This window comes from Neurospora crassa, linkage group IV, assembly GCF_000182925.2.
Source record: "Neurospora crassa OR74A linkage group IV, whole genome shotgun sequence".
In the NCBI taxonomy this organism is placed as follows: Eukaryota; Fungi; Ascomycota; class Sordariomycetes; order Sordariales; family Sordariaceae; genus Neurospora; species Neurospora crassa.
Genome location: NC_026504.1, coordinates 4713072 through 4729161, shown reverse-complemented (window position 1 = coordinate 4729161; position 16090 = coordinate 4713072). Strand labels below are relative to the sequence as shown.

Here is a 16090-nt window from a genome sequence, read left to right as displayed (position 1 = left end):
ATATCCCAGGTAGAGGTAGAGGTAGCTCTAAACTCCAGGCCATCCGTCAGTCTACCGTCGGTCGAGTTTTGGACGCACCGGGAACTTCCAGTACCTACATCTCTCATCACTCGAGGGCCTGCTGTATCACGTAAGCCACATCTGCAGAATGGTTCCTGCGTGTAGGCACAGAGTCATCGAGAGATCAGAAGCCCTCCATACCTAGGTATGAAGGGGTGGGATTAACAGACCTACCTGGCAAGGACCCTCGTCCGACGTCCCAAAACACCAGCCATAGAGGTGCTCAACCCGCATGAGGAAAGAAAAAAAAAAAAAAGAAAAAAAAAAGAAAAAACGAATCATGTAAACGATGGGGGATTGCTTCTGGACAACGACAACACACTAGCGTCAATTCGAGCAATCGCCCAACAACAATGTCTATACTTAATTCAGCGCATTCAACTGCTGAATCAGGCCGTCAAGTTCCCAGTGTCCCCATAAACCACCCATCAGCGCTTCCTTCTGGCCGTCCCATCATGATACTCGAACCGAAAACTTGTCTCGGACATAAAATAACCAATAAAGCTGAACCTTAACGCCTATGCTTCAAACCATGAACCGAGCCCTGAACACACCGAGAGCCTTAACCTATAAGCAATCCCTGCTCGTAACAAAATAAACACTTTTTCGGGCCAAGCATAACTCTTGCAGTACGCTATCGTCTCTCTATTTCCCTCTTTTCCCTGTGTCTCTCTGTCATCCTTTCTTCATACTCAAGAGCTTCCGCTCGCTGCCCCAGCACTTGACGAGCCGGTATCGTTCAGCCTGACAATAACCCGTTGGTTACAGATGTCAATGAACTGTTCAAACTTTTCGATAATCTTGTTCTTTTCGTTGAGTGTCGCCTTGAGTTCGTCAATTTCTTTTTGACTTTCTGCCTTGACCTTCTCGAGCTCCTCTCTTGCCTTGGCAATCTCCCGGCGCAAATCCGCACGGATACGCTCCTCGGCTGACGGTTGTGGCTTGCTGTAAATCGCGGGCCGGTTCTCGGCCAAGCCAGTTGCCACCTTCTGCGGGTTACGGTTGATGGCTGCACGGGCGTTATAGATATCGCGCGGGAGAAGGGGAACATGGGGGTGATCTTGCTGGAGGATCTCGAGCGTCTCGGTAACACCGACACCTGGAGAATCGTCAGCTAACCGAGAACTTGATCGGCAGATGCGAACGATAAATGACATACCATTTTCCTTCAGCTGCTTAACTGCAGCAACCATCTTGCTGTCCAGCTTCCGCGCAGCGGGGTGTAACAAAGGACTTTCGCTGGGGCCGTGGTTGTGCTGAAGGTGGATGGCATCGGGGCGGTATCTGATAGTCCACTGCGTGCGTTGCTCAATGGCAAAGAAGCCGAATGGGCAGTCGCACTTGCGGGACGTCGTCTTGCGCTTCCGCATCTCGGGACTCACCCGCTTAGGCGGCTTCCCGGCACGGTCACACACAAACAAGACCTTCTTGAGACCCGGAACCGTCTTTTTCGATCGGCCAATGACCACGGCATAGCCTACCGAAGTGCAGTATTCCAATACATGCTTATGAATGGCGTCCAGGGTTTCAAAGCTTCCGCCCTGCGGAGGTGCTGACATCATCAAACCACGTGGTTGTCGTGGAACAAAAGGCGTTCCGTCATTCATCCTCGAGCTGCTCGCATCATCATCTCCGGACTCGCCCTGGTGTCCACCAATCTCCATGTCGTCATCATGACTGGTATCCTGAGCAGCATCCGCGGGCTCCGGGTGAGGAGGGGTTGGTTGCTGTTGTACATGCTGCACTTGTTGCACCTTTTGTACCTGCTGCGCCTGGGAAATCTGCGGCTGAACTGGAGGCAACGTTGTCTGCGATGGCGGGTGTGGTGTTGACTGCTGCGACAAGATGGAGTTGTCATTCTGAACGGACTGGTTGAGCGACTGCTGGTTGAGCGACTGTTGAGCGAGAGATTGCTGGGCAAGAGACTGCTGTGTAAGGGCCTGGCTCAGCGGCGCTTGGCTCATGGGCGATGGCGTCAGAGACTGCTGGCCGAGGGATTGCTGACCGAGCGACTGGCTCATGGGCTGCTGGCTTAGCTGCTGGGCAGTCAAGGGCTGTTGAGGTATGGGCTGTTGGTTCAACGATTGTTGAAGATAGCTCGGCAAGGTGCTGGCTTGTTGCTGCATTTGTCGAGGAGCAGGGGCTCGTTGACGCGGCATCGCTGGCGGCATCTGTGTCTGGGGTTGTCGTGCGGCATTTTGAACGGTCGATACGCTGGGAATCGGGGGAGTCGTCGTCGTGTAGAGGTGGTGCGAGTACTGGCTCTGCGGTGTCTGCTGAGCATGTTGTGTGTGTTGGGACGCGTAGGCCTGGGACTGGTATGGCGACGCGTGTTGTTGCGATAGCGATGGCGACGGCTTGTTGGAGGATGCCGTGTTGACGTTGTGCGGTTGGTACTGTCGACGGAGCTGGCCGCCAATGCTGCCAAAGCCCAGACCGGGATGCCCGCTCCCGGAGGACATGGTCAAAGAAGTGACGACTGGATGCTCTTGAAAATGACGTTGGCCCTTGGTTTCCGGAACTGGATGGAAAGTCGAGCTGAGGCTGGCCTGTCGGGAACGGGCCGGGCTATTGAAACCAGATCGGAGCCGGGGGCGGGCGTGTAGCGAACGTATGGGTGTGTGACTGAGGAAAGTTGGTGTAGCAGCCAAAGGTGTGTGGAATTGTATGGAGGTAGGGATGTGCGGATGGGGGGCGACTGAGAGGTGGTGTCAATTAAGGAAAAGCCGGGGAAGAGGGGAGGGTGAAAGGATGGGGCAACTAGGCTTTGAATTGCAGCTGAGGAGTGCCCTGAGCCCGCCTTGGTCTGTGCGTACTCGACAAGGAGCCGTACAGTGTGTAAGATAGGTGGTTAGATATGTACACCCCAAATATCGTAGATAGTTTTCCGAACTTTGGTTCGGTGAACTTTGGTGATGCAAGTCCTGGAAAATCGCTGGAACTATTTCCTGTTTGAATATTGTATATAAAAGACTGAGAAGGTTCAGGCTGCTGTGTACTGAAGCTCTCTCTACCCTGGTTTTTTGTGGATTGGTACCGATTACATGATCCTCTAGAACGCCACATTTCTCCCCTGTTCAAGCCAGGGCGGGAGGAGTTCCCCGCTAACAGGATTGGACTATGTTCCCTTCTTATGCCCGGCTGGATTTAAAAATCATGCCCGCTTCACCCAGCAGACGGGACGATGGTGAGTTCCAAACACTGAGAATGCGATTCACCTACGCTGATCACTCATCTTTCGTATACCAGCCAAAGCAGTCATCATCTTGACTGAGCTTGCCTCAATTCCGAGCCGCCTTAAAAGAGCTGGAAACCCAGGAAGAGGTTGTTTATTTGGAAGGGACCATACTCAGAGGTACACAGCCTGACGGCTGCGGACAATGGATGCGATGATCATCCCGCCGTACCCACTCCCCCGTCTTGACGTTTCCTTCACTCCCTGGCGTAGATAACGTTAACTTCGTCACATGCCCCTCCCCTCTTCTCCCAAACAGATTGAACATCAGCAACAAATAGCATCGTTGCCCCAACGGCCGCGAGCTACTCTTCGCTTCAAAGTTACTGACTACAGTGTTAGATATTGGGTTCAATTCCCTTGCATCGAAGCCATTTTGATATTGAATAGTCAGCATTCCTCGGCTGCACAATTGACGTTGGTCCATTGTTGTCAGGTGTACCATGTCGTTCGTGTTCAAAGTGCACTCGAAACAAGTTTGGGAGATCACGCCTGGACCAACGAATGCCTCTCACTTTCGACAGCAAGCCACCATGTTACCGCGCCTCTCATTCGCTCGGAGCTAGGTACACTGCAGACCACGTAGAGAGGCAGAGAGGAAAGTCATGCGCGTTGGCAAGATCTGGGGCGGGAGGTCCCGAATTGGCTGCCTCAACCTGCATCAGAAACCTTCATTTGACATAGCATGATTATCCAAAAACAAATGAGGCAGAATCGATAAGAACGCAGAATTGAGACGAGACCGTTGGGCAAACGAATGACTCTCTTTACTGTCGACACAGAGGCGAACACGAGGCATACAGGGCTACGACTTCCGGCCTTGGCACGGGCTTGTTGGCTTATACGAAGTGACCAACATTTTCTGCCACACTGAACAATCGCAATTGTCAACCTAAGTACGTCTACTGCTCCAACCGCAAGCTCTGGCGGAATTCGAAAATGGTCACGGCCTTGTCCCTCAACTCCGACTTGATATCCCTCTCCGTTCCGGGATGAGGAACCCTTTCCAGCGTCCAGAGTTCAGTAACTCCCAAACTCTCCAAGTAATCCAAGCCCCTTGTGTAGTTCGTAGCAACCTGTGCAATCCCATGGCTATCATCCGAAAACGTAAACTTGCCGCCCATCTTGATCCATTCCTGTAAACCCACCAAGTTGTTGGTTAGCGTTCATCACCTTTCAAACTGTGAGGAAAATAGAAGAAGAAATCAAAAACCGCAAGCTCACCTCAGCAACCTCCCTCCCCGGATACGGCTCCTCCAGCCCCTTCCTCAAAGCACTAGTATTAACCTCCAACCAAGCCCCCAACCCCTTACACACCTCCAAGTTCCTCTTCATCCTCTCCCAAACCCCATCCCTCCACCCCTTCACCCTCTTATCCGGCTCCTCCGACAACAACCTGATCAGATCAAAGTGTCCCACCACCTTCGGTCTCGTCGCGTTGAGCATCTCAAACTGCTCATCGTAGTACCTCTCCCACAGTTTCTCCTCTAAACCCCCACACGCGTCCTGCGCCTGCAGAAACATGGTCTTGTCAAAATCAATTGGAATCCCGGCCGTGTGGTGGATGGATCCGATAAAGTAGTCGACGCATGGGGCGGAAGATAACAGGGAGCTGATCAGGGGACCGTACTCAGCCCCGCGAATCCATTCGCCTTCGAAGCCGATGAGGATGTGGATCTGCGAGGCATATTTGGCTTGGAGACGCTGTGCTTCAGCGAGGTAAGAAGCGTGGCGGGGGACGAGCTGGGCGAGAGTTGTTTGCCCTTGGTCTGGGTCGAGCTGGAGTTTTGTGAGGTAGTTTGGTTAGTTATGATGAGTTGATTGGGATTGGGGATATGCGTGTGCGTGTGCGGCTGGTTGTACCTCTTCCGGGTAGAGATCCGAGAGCTGGGTACGGGGCATGTGCTCTGTCAGACCGATAGTTCTGTAGCCGACGCTGATGGCGTGTCTGATCACTTCCTCGAGTTGGTCTTTGGCGTGTCCGGGGCAGAACTGCCCGGAGTGGGAATGCATCGTGAACGCCATGGTTGGGAATGAGATGTGAAGTAAAGTATGGACTGGGTCGAAGTAACTCAGTCACAATCACAGTTGGAAGGATCAATGTTTTCTGGTTGATGATATCCAAGCGAATGTTTCGGTAATCACTTGCACGACGGAGAAAAACCAGGAAGAGATGTTTCACAAGAGGCGCTGCGCTCTATTGAAGTTTAGGCTGAGTTGAAGTTCCTCGACACAGAACTGAGGAATTTCCCGCATGCATCCATCAAACCGTGACTCAACAAGACACACAAATTGTAACAAAACCCGTGTTTGCACCACGCACACGTTTGTAACTAAGTGGCATGAAAAGTCACGCTCTGAGAACTTCCCGTAGACTAAAAATATAAAAAAACAGAAAAACCTCGGAACTAAGTCCACTCAGACTTTAGGGAAGAAAAAAGAGCAAAAAATCGGACGATCCGGATGGGACTCGAACCCACAACCTCAGTCTTATCCTCCCGAATTAGGAGGACCACACGATACCATTTCGCCACCGGACCACCACTAATTGTTATAAGAAATACCAAAATATCTCACCTATAGGGGTATACAGAGTACTAGCAGCAACAACGCCATCCACACCCTGACGAAACAAAAACAAGACAACAAAAAGTGATACAACTATCATATAACGAGTTTGATCCAGACAATGCCTGTTCACATGTTCTATGGTGAATTATACTTGTATCACAGACTGTCCATCCCACACTTACTATATTTTATCACCGAGGTACCATAGGCGGGTTCTGTGCGAAGATAGATAAGTTCCTTCCCTTGTTCTCAAGTCACAACCTTCCATCCTCAGGCTCGCAGAACATCCAAAGCAGTCTTCAGCCCCGCAATCTCAGCGTCCAGCCTCTCCCTCTCCCTCTTTGTAGCCGCGTCCTCTCCCGCAATCCGATCGAGCTGCGAGTCGCTCATCTTGGCCACCATATCCGACGTCAGAATCCTCAAGGGACTGTCATCCCCGTTCAGCAAGTGGTCGTCAATCGCCTGCTGGCACATGACATCGACGAACCGCTTTCTGGCCACCTTGTAGTAGCTCTTGAGCGTATCGTGAATATCCTCCTTGACCTGCTCTGCGTTGCTCTTTTCTCTGGCCATCTTCTTTAGCTCGGCCCTGGTGTCTACCGCCGCGCTACTCCCTTGTTCGACCCGACTCTGGCTCTCCTTCTCCAAGACAGCGACTTGCGCCTCCATCCTTTCCGTTCGAGATTTCTGCAAGTTGTCGGCGAAATAATGGTTGTATGTTGATGGACAACTCCGGAGCTCGATGCCGATAAGATAATCAGCCTTTCGAAGGGCGCGAGCGTAGGCGACAATGAGGGCATCGTGAAGCACTGATTCCCAGAGCTCATCCCGCATGCGCTCATCAACAAACACGGTGGATAGTAGTTGCTTGATGAAGCAATGAACCGTGAGAATTACGGTTCGAACATGAGCATTAGCAATAGGAGCCCACTTTCGAGCTTGTTCGCGGAAGGTGATGGGGAGCATCGAGCCGCCAAACTAGACAAAGAGTAGATAGGTCAGTACAGACTACCTTTGGACGAGAAAATATCGAAGCAAGCAGCCCTGGAAAGACATACCGTTCCGAGCTCCGGGCCTCTACTCTCCCGGTAACAATGGCCGATGTGTTCCATGATCGGATCATTCGAAGGGGGTTCACATTCAAAGTTGTCATTGGGGAAGACATTTCTGAGCTCTGGGTACGAAAGAGCGGCGGAGTGGGCTTCGTTTGCCAGCTCTTCGTACTCCAACGGTTCGGAGTCGTCGGCGTCATACCTCTTCGTCTTTTCCTTCGCAGTACTTCCCTCAAAGTTGCGGAGGTGACCTTTCCTCCACATCAAGTCCGAGAAACCTTCGTTCAGACTGATGATCTTGGTGATCAGCCTGAGTTGGGGTTCTTCAGCGAAGATCGGGTTGACACCATATCGCCCCTCTAGGGCATCTCGGGCAATGCGCTCGAATTTGGAGGCATGCTTGGTGAGGTACTCTCTCTGTGTAACAGCATCCGGTCTGGCGATGCCCATCTCCTTCTGTTTCTCAAGGCAATCAGTGAGTCTGTCCAGGACTTCAGCCTTTTGTTTGGGCAATTCTCGTTTGGCGAGGTCCATGAGCAAGGTCTGGAGCTCAGACCGGAGAGCTTCAACTCCAGTGCGGCCGATACGATTGATCTCACTCCACTGCGGCTTGAGGAAGAGCTCACGTTCCTTCAGCTTGCACTGGTCGATAGAGAGGTCGTCTTCATCGGCACCTCTGTTGCGAACAATGAAGTAGCCCAGCTTGAGGGTGCCACTTTGCACTTGCTTAAGCAGGTTGCTAAGGACGGCTTTCTCATAGACCAAGTCAGCTTTGGTAAGAACGCCAATAGTCCGGACACCGGCTGGGTCAGCTTCCTTGGCCATTTGAAGAATGCGTTCCGTAGCCGGGTCAGAAAGACAAGGCACAACTGCTAGGACACTTCGTTCTGGTCAGAATGAAAAACTATAAGGTGGGTGGCTTTGGACATACATCGTTCTTTCATTCCGCATGTATCTCTTCACCATTCTCTCGACCATAGTTTTGTCCAGTTCAGTGGTGCCGCCTAGTTCGAAATGTTAGCGGATGTTTCCAGGTGCCGCGATTCCCTAAGCCCATGCTGTTCTACTCACCTGCATCGCCGGTAACCTGGAACAATCCAGGCACATCGATAACCGTAAGGTGAGGTTGCTGCATTTTTGTCAATCTACCTGGCTCAACCACCACGGTCTGGGAAGGTTTGACTAACATCAGGACCCGAGATTTCGACCTTCAAGATGTCATCACTGAACATCGGCAGAGACATATCATCCTTGTTATTACCGGCACGAATGCCCATGACGATAGCAGCCTAGAAGCAGTCAGCAGTCAGCAATCAGTACCCCGGAGTTCCTGACACAACAACAATATCCAGATATCAAGAGGTCCTGTCCTCAGGAAGGCTAGGTAGGTAGGTACTCAAAACCCAAGTCACGCTGAAAAGGGGGAAATAAAAGAAGCGAGGAATACTCACATCCTCAATAATCTCTCCCAACTCCTTCGGATCAAACTCCTCCAACTCTCTCCTAAACTCCCTCAGCTCCGCCTTCAGCTCCTCCTCACAATCGTTCCTCGGCGTGATGGAGACAACAATGCTCACGACCGAGGCCCGCCGCAGCGTAATCTGCGTGGCATACCGGGTGCAGAGGCCCTGGCCTCGGGGAAAGGCGAAACCTGTCAAAAGTTCGAGGAGCGAACTCTTGCCGGAGGATTGGCCGCCTACTACGACGATCTAAAAGGGGGGCTGGGGTTAGCTTTAATTGAGGTGATGCAGGCTCAGTTATGGAGTTGGGCTCTAGAGGCATGATGGTAGCGTAGGCGATTGAAGGGAAATTTGGATAGGTAGTCACCTGAGATGTCTGGATGTCGATGCCAATGTCTCGGAGACGATCTTGCTTCTCGAGGTAGATGTGGTTGCCTAGACTGTCGAGACCTTGGAGGCCTTTGGTTTTGTTGTACGGGGTACTCATCTTGAGAGGAATGGGAGGAGATTGTGCCGGTTCTAGTGGTGGTAGTGCTTGAGTAGTTGGTGTTTGAGTAAGTGGTCGTTGTCGAATGAAGCTTTCTTGCGTAGGTAGTGATCGTGATGGTACTTCTCGCGCAGGTAGTAATGGTGGAGATCGTGATTGGGGAGATAAGGACGATGGTGATGGTGATGGTGATGGTGGTTCTGGCTGCGGAACTTTTGGTCTTTGAAGTGCAAGTTTATCAAAAATGTCCATCCGAGTTCCTCCAGATGAAAATGAGAATGACGAAGAACTTTCTCTTCAACAGCTGGAGAGTGTGTGTTACAGAGTAGGCCCTGAGGAGCAGAGGACGCGGGTCACCCTCGTTACTTATCATCCAATTCTCTTTACGCGAATCGAATCGCCTCCAACCTTCTCGCCGGAGGTAGGTAGTCAGCTAACCTTTGCCTTTCCAACATGGTCGCTGTTTGCAACAAACAGGTCATTTGAGGCCCAAAGTAGCTTTCCTCTTGCCTGGTGTCGACAATATCCGATTCACGTCTGTAGCCATCTCCATTCGGGCTGCTGATGTTGAAGTTACGGCACTAAGAGGCTTGGGACAAACAAATTTTTGAATCTCATCCCGCACGCGTGGTAGGCCTCTCCCTCCCGTGAGTCGAAAAGTCTGCTGCCGATGATAAAACGGACGTGAAGGGTTTGATGTTACTGGCTGGTCGGTATCGGCGCCACCGCAAACGGAGAGTAGGGGAGTCGGTAACTCTTCTCATGCTAGCAAACTCGATGCACTTTTCCTCCTTTTTTTTTTTTTTTTTTTTTATTTCTCCCTGTCTTTTGGGATAATAAAACCTCAAAGCCTTCCTGGTGTGGTTGTTCTCAGCAGTCATTGCTTGTTGTTAATTTGTTTGTTTGTTTGTCTGTCTGCATGGGCTCATTGATTTCACTACCCATCCCCTGCCATCTCCATCTGTGCGAGCCGCTCAGTTGTGCAATGAACTTCGCCGTGAGGATCTTCACTGGATTGTCTTGGAGCAGGAAATAGATTCACAGCTTGTCGACAGATGTTATCGAGAGATCACCTCAGTCGGTGGCGATTGATCAGTAGGCATGTAGGATACCATAAAGATCATTCTCTACTTCGCTGGAGCCAAACGCAGCCGTGACAGCGTCGTTGAATTCTGCTTCTCAAGTACCAAATACATACTGAGAGCTGTTTAAAACCCGGCCCCATTCTCCGAACGACCTGGCAGGCAAGGGCAAGTGAATTGGATACCTCTTCTATGACGAGTCCTCTGAATCCAAGCGGCCAAACTTACCACTCCCCGCTGCAGACACTCAACAAATTCAGCTTCGTTTCTGACTGAAAGGCCAATATAACAAATTCGTGCAAGACTTTGAGCTTGTCTCGACTACCTTATGAAAACCCCTTCTGCCAATGTCGGCGTTGCGAGTCAACAACAGTATCTGATGAAATGTGAGGTTATTAGTACAAGTTTGTGTCGCAGCTGCCCTGGTGGCGCATGCGTTAAGAGACACTGCAGCGGGAACTTTGAGAAGGGAAAAACGATGGAAATAATGTAAGAGTGACTCGCGTATCAATGACAATGGAAGAAATTATGGGACGTCGAGCCAGAGGGCTAATTGTGCGTAGTTTGCTCTAATGGTTGAGCAAGCCTGATCGTTACCTATGCTTCCCGTAGCGTGCGCACCACTGCAGTGCTGCGAGTAACTCCTGGTTCAACTGATGCAACACGATACCACACAATGGAGGGAAAACGAGGACATGAGAGAATAAACATTGGGTAGCATCGATCTATGGAAAAAGGAATAAAGCTATAAGACGATGGGGGAAAAGAATGAAAAGGGAAAACAAGTGGAAACCTGAGCGGAAAAAAAAAAAGATAGGAAAACAGAAAAGAAAAATTTGCGCCAGCCGCGAATCGAACGCGGGGCCCATCGATGGCAACGATGGATTTTACCACTAAACCACTGGCGCTTCTTAGTAATGGATAACTCATATTCCGAGCCTATAGCATGCACGCAAAATTGTACTTGCTGCAACAAGCCTGATACACTCCGGGCATCGCCAGCGACACTTGAATATTGCATTACCCAAATTCTAGCCAGCATCTATCAAGTGTGTGCAGATCGTCTCCAAAAACTTTCCCTCAAGTTTCAAGATTGACTAGCTCAAGGAAACTCTCGTACCTTTGTGTCGTCCAAAAGCAAATGATACCTACATAGTACCCAAGGTCTGCAGCTTGTAGAAAAAAAAAATGATCCTCGCCCAATCCTTACAATCTTGCCGTAATAAAATTCCAGGAACCTTCGACGGAGATGACGCAGAAACTAAATGAGACATCAAAGTTGGGGTGTCATTACGGCCATCTAGAGGTAAGTAAGCACTCTGAGTACCTAGGTAACTGCTCGTCAACTGTCACGGTAGCTCGAGCAGAACCTGGGCATCACCTGCCCACTGAACATCCGGAGAGTTTGACGGCGACGAATGCGAGTCTACAGTAAGGTAGAGGGTAGGATACGGTCGTTAGTGCTTCGTGGGAGAACAGGGGTTGTTATGGTAAGTGCCGGACTTTGGGAGAGGATCTCATGATCGGTGACTACGAGACCACTGCAGCTCCACACTAGGTATGTATGCAGCACTGGTGGTAATGGACGCCGTTGCTTCAACTGACTGGCGATGAGTTGTTGTTTAGTGGAGGGACTCGACTTTTTGTGGATTGCCGAGTTGACATCTGTGAAGACTGAGAAACGCTTGTTTCGCTGTGAAGAACTTATTCCAATGGACTTCTTAGAAGTGCGCGTCAATGAGTGATGATATATGGCCGTTAGCTTCTCATTTGAGAGATGGTTCTTTTTCTCAGTTGAGTTTCATGGGAAGCTGTCCGACATATGGAATGCTGGTTTGCGAACAAAGAAGCCCACCAATTTACCACAGATCCATCACCAGACCGTGAAGTAAAAACTGATCATCATTAACAGCGTGTGGCCTCGTAGAAGGTAGCATCATGTTCATCAACCAGCAACTAACCACGGCTAATCTCTCCAATGGTCACCTATCATCGAATATGTTATGTCGCTGTCGTCCTGCTCCTATAGTTGAGTGAATAAGTATCCAACATCTGATGTTTGTTGATACGACTCCATATATGGTCTCTCTTTCTTCCTCCCAATGTTTGCCGATCATGATATGCTTCTTCCCCGCAGTAGGCATTTAGTAAAGCTTGGTACGCCCGGATCTGAACTTCGAACGGTTCTGTCGTGCTTCCTTCCTCCGAAATACTAAAGTGGCATAGAGGTAGGTAGAAATATCCGAGAGAGGAGGATGTGAGGAGGTTAGGCATACTGCAAACTGCTAAACCATCCCGTCCGACCATTGCGATATTTGCCGACACGTGGTTTTTGACATGCAGACTGGGACGCTTCATTCTACCGATTGGACGACAATGTTAATGGCTCTGTGGCTGCTATGTTCAGAATTATCTGAGAAACTCAACGGTTGATCATGTGAGTTGCTTTCAGTTACCAGCACCAGGGATGTTGGCGTGGAAGATGTGCGATGGCTGCCAAAGACCCCAAGTTCATCTGAGTATAGCGGTCTGTGAACGGGTTTTTCCAACTTCCACTAGGCCTGACAGCCTAACGCTTGCGCAGCAAACTCCGAGCGCGATAAGTGTTTTCCAGCAGGACCATGATCAGTCCAGGCAAAACGAAGCAAATAAAAGCAGCCACAACGGATACTAGATGGATAACGGTAACACAGTAAGGAGCCGGCGGACCCCTATGATCTGTAGAGTGTGTGGTCTCTCAAAACTTTTTTTTTTTTTTTTTTTTTTTTTTTTTTTTTTTTTTTTTTTTTTTTTGGAACCGACGTCGTGTCCAGAAGGGCCAGGTGCGATTACACACGTACAGCCGGATGGAAAGAAGCAATATAATTACCCCTATTACCACAGCCATGTTGTATATGTAAGGACCTCATGATGTTGTCAAGCCAATGCCGGTATGTCACGTCCGGGGCGCATTTGTGCGGGCCACCTTTTCTAATGTCGTAAAGAGAATGTCAATGCCTTTTGAACACATCGGACTCGACATGTTTTTCTGGTGCTTTGAAAACGAAAGCTGACACGAGTTTGGCAGAGTGTTGACTGCTTCTGATGCGCGCTCCATGGTGGTGGAAAAACGGCCCCTTTTCCGGGGACAAATGGCGGGGTGCATAAGACAATATATCGCCGCAGGGGTTAATGCGACATATCGATGCGATCTTGCATGTTGTAACTCTGGTTGTCAGGTTACTTATCCGTACCACAGGTATAGCTCACCTTCGGTTTAGTCGTGAACTCGGCCTAGACCAGACGGAAAGGCTGAGAGCAATACTTTCAAGGTTGTTTCCGGTCACGACAGCCCAGCTCGCAGTGATGTAGAGTATGCGAAGACTGTAGTTCGGTAGTTACCGAGAAAGCTCAAAGCTATCATGATGAACTTTCAGCTATACGTGCTGAGAAACCTGAAGGCGGATTAAGTTGGATACGTTCGAGCCCGATTCCTTCGATCCATACCTACTGTTAGTTAGCCAAACACACCAATGTCGTTGTATTATATTGTTTGCTTATGGTACACTGAAGAAATTGCCTCAAATCGTCTGAGCTATAGGTATGTGCATTTCTCGGCAGGATTTAGTATCAACAGCAAGAAATGCCCGAAGCTAGATCATATGCCACCAAACTTTCGGATGATCAATGAGATGTCCGCTGAAGGTGCGTATTACTATCCAGAGAAAGCGCTATGTCCCCTTGAATGTAGCATCGTGATGGACAAGAGAAAACTAACTGAGACTGGAGAAACATGGCCGCGCGCTTGCGATTAGATCATGCCCAGCAAAGTGTTTATCAGAATTCTGTGCTCGAGCTCATCTTGGGCTCATGATTTCTCTTCAGCGTGTGGTAAGGCGGTCACTTGCAAGGACATACACAGGAAGGATGAGATGTTGCTTCCTAATACGGGCGTCGGAGCTGTCGATAGTCCGGAGAAGACGTTCTTGGACGTTCAAGGATCGGGTTTGCGGCAACACTTCAGCGATGTGGCGATGGAGGAAGATGCCTATTGGCTCTCTAATAGAAGTATGGCAGACCGAGTACAAGGGTATTAGAGCGGTTAGCAAATCAGAATGGACGCCGCGGTGTGACCGGCAAGACTCAAGGTCGTGGTTGCGATCTGGCTTGCATGTGGAGTATCGGTCCGCCGGCCGGTCGGTCGGGCATCGCGACAAGGGTTCGTTCTCCATGATCCTCGTCGTCATCTTCCCGATGGTATTGTAGTGTTTAAACGAGGCTTCCGTGGAGTCCTTCCCCGGATTTGAGTTGAATGGGCGTGTGGAAGGTGCATTGGTGGCCTGGTCTTTGGTCAGGTATTTCAAGATGGTTTCTTGGGTTTTAACTCCTTGCTCTTGAACCCTCCACTCATGAGCACCACCACAGATTGGCTGCACACGGAGAAGGGGGAGACAAAGCGAGACGTCAAGGGAATCCACATAGGCATATACTTGGCCTGAAGACAGTCTTGGTTGGTTTTCCGGATCTCGGGGCTTATAACGTTAGGGTCTTCTGGTGACTACCTGGTCAAGACACTAAAAGAAGAAGGTTCAAGAAGCTCCAGTCTGCTCTCACAGATGGGCCTGCCGCGCTACTGTTGGGGTTGCAGGTGTAAGGCGGATTGGCGGCAGGGTAGCGTCCCATGATTGTAGTCTTGTACATCCTACCGATTCGGGGTTAAAGAGGCATGGTTGACGGCCGGGCAGTGTCAAAGAACGGGCCGCTCAAGTGAGTCCCGAGCTGCCACGGGCGAGATGGAGGCCAGCTTCTTGTCCGAAAGATATGGCACCGTAAATGTCAGCACAATGGACGGATGCCCCCATTGACAGCCGTGTTCCTGCGGACCTCGAGTAAACAAGAGTAGAGGTACAATAGTCGATCTCATTTTCAGGCAGCCCTTGGGTGCGGTTGGTAGCAGGCCGGACGCTACCAGCCAGGTGCGGTCTAGCAACTGATGTTGTTGCAAATGGGTGCTGCGTACCCACCTATACTTAAGGTAGGTAGGTAATACGTACAGCCAGGTTCCTAGCGGCTGCAACTCGACGGCGCCTACCATGGGACAGACATGTAGGTACGGCTCCACTGCATGATCTCATCCATCTCGGTTTCTATACTGACGATGGTTTCCAAAGAGCCTAGATGGTCAAGATATTGTGGCTAGAGGTCGATAGTTTTCGTAAATCTGGTATTTTCTTCATCCACACCACAACACTGCCAGTTGCTTGCTCTGGGTGTGTTTCTCTGATCTTTAAGCGATGCGGAGGGTTTAGCGAGTTAGGAAGTGATTTGCAACACTATTGTTCAAACAAAGCATCCACAGGTGATGACGAACGTTGGAGCACGCTGATCAGTTTCTTGTGAAACGCGCACCTAAAGATATCCAGACTTGGCGCTAGCGCTTTTTGATGCTGGGTGTGTCTGTGGAGAAGTACACCATTATACTAGTAGTATGCACTGCATAGTAAAGTGTTGAGCGAACTGCCGGACGGGATTGTGACGTCGTTGGTAATTGAATGGGCGTGTAGCATTAGAGGTAGATCCGACTATTGAAAGCCTCTTTCTCGCTTTTATGCTGGTTGATGTGTAGTTCGCATGAATTGGAGAAAAAGGATAAGTATGTCTGATAGCAACAGAATGGAACAGTCTGGAACAGCAGATTTCGATCAATACACGAGGCTAGACAAATCTGTAATTTCAGGTTCCAAGGACACCTCCAGATGGGGCGTTGGGACGCGCGACTCAGGCAGCCCACGTGTAATCTACAGAAGGTGTTGTTCAAGTAGGGGATCCTCGTCACCAACCCAAAAGATGAGAGCCAAAATTTGGCGAAGGTTTGTGTAGGTTGAAATCGAGAGGTGGCACCGTCCATGGAACCAGAGGAAGCGGGCGATATCTTTGATGCAGGAGGATATTGAAGAACAGAAATGGGGTTCTGCTTTTGTCAACCTCGTCGCCACCGCGTAAATGAAAGTGGTGTTTTATCGAGTTTGCAGGTGCACCTGTTCAGTTCCGACCCCAGAAGCCCAAATGTGGAGAGCATAGCGGGAGGTATCGAACAACGGGAGACAAACAACGGGAGGAAAGAATGAAGCAGGTGACTATAGTATTGCTTGAGTTACCTGGAT

At 50.1% G+C, this 16090-nt stretch overlaps 3 protein-coding genes and 2 non-coding genes across 5 annotated transcripts; all 5 read right to left on the bottom strand.

The window, feature by feature from the left end:
- Positions 1-342: 342 nt before the first annotated feature.
- NCU06975 (hypothetical protein) lies at positions 343-2830 on the bottom strand. Its single transcript, XM_957522.2, has 2 exons — positions 1220-2830; positions 343-1159 (listed from the first exon to the last, which is right to left on the bottom strand). Exons 1-2 carry the CDS (start codon positions 2520-2522, stop codon positions 753-755), a joined length of 1710 nt encoding a protein of 569 aa, XP_962615.1. The 5' UTR covers positions 2523-2830; the 3' UTR covers positions 343-752.
- Positions 2831-4095: 1265 nt separating this feature from the next.
- NCU06974 (histidinol-phosphatase) lies at positions 4096-5587 on the bottom strand. Its single transcript, XM_957521.2, has 3 exons — positions 5159-5587; positions 4520-5074; positions 4096-4431 (listed from the first exon to the last, which is right to left on the bottom strand). Exons 1-3 carry the CDS (start codon positions 5318-5320, stop codon positions 4198-4200), a joined length of 951 nt encoding a protein of 316 aa, XP_962614.1. The 5' UTR covers positions 5321-5587; the 3' UTR covers positions 4096-4197.
- Positions 5588-5750: 163 nt separating this feature from the next.
- NCU15194 lies at positions 5751-5835 on the bottom strand. Its single transcript has one exon. It is a non-coding gene; the product is annotated as a tRNA-Arg (tRNA).
- Positions 5836-6136: 301 nt separating this feature from the next.
- Positions 6137-8865, bottom strand: NCU06973 (interferon-induced GTP-binding protein Mx2; the record flags this gene model as incomplete). The annotated part of the gene is made up of 7 exons (XM_957520.2): positions 6137-6844; positions 6925-7798; positions 7850-7922; positions 7990-8047; positions 8106-8207; positions 8370-8627; positions 8746-8865. 7 exons carry the CDS (start codon positions 8863-8865, stop codon positions 6137-6139), a joined length of 2193 nt encoding a protein of 730 aa, XP_962613.2.
- Positions 8866-10784: 1919 nt separating this feature from the next.
- Positions 10785-10855, bottom strand: NCU15193. Its single transcript has one exon. It is a non-coding gene; the product is annotated as a tRNA-Gly (tRNA).
- Between the last annotated feature and the right edge of the window lie 5235 nt (positions 10856-16090).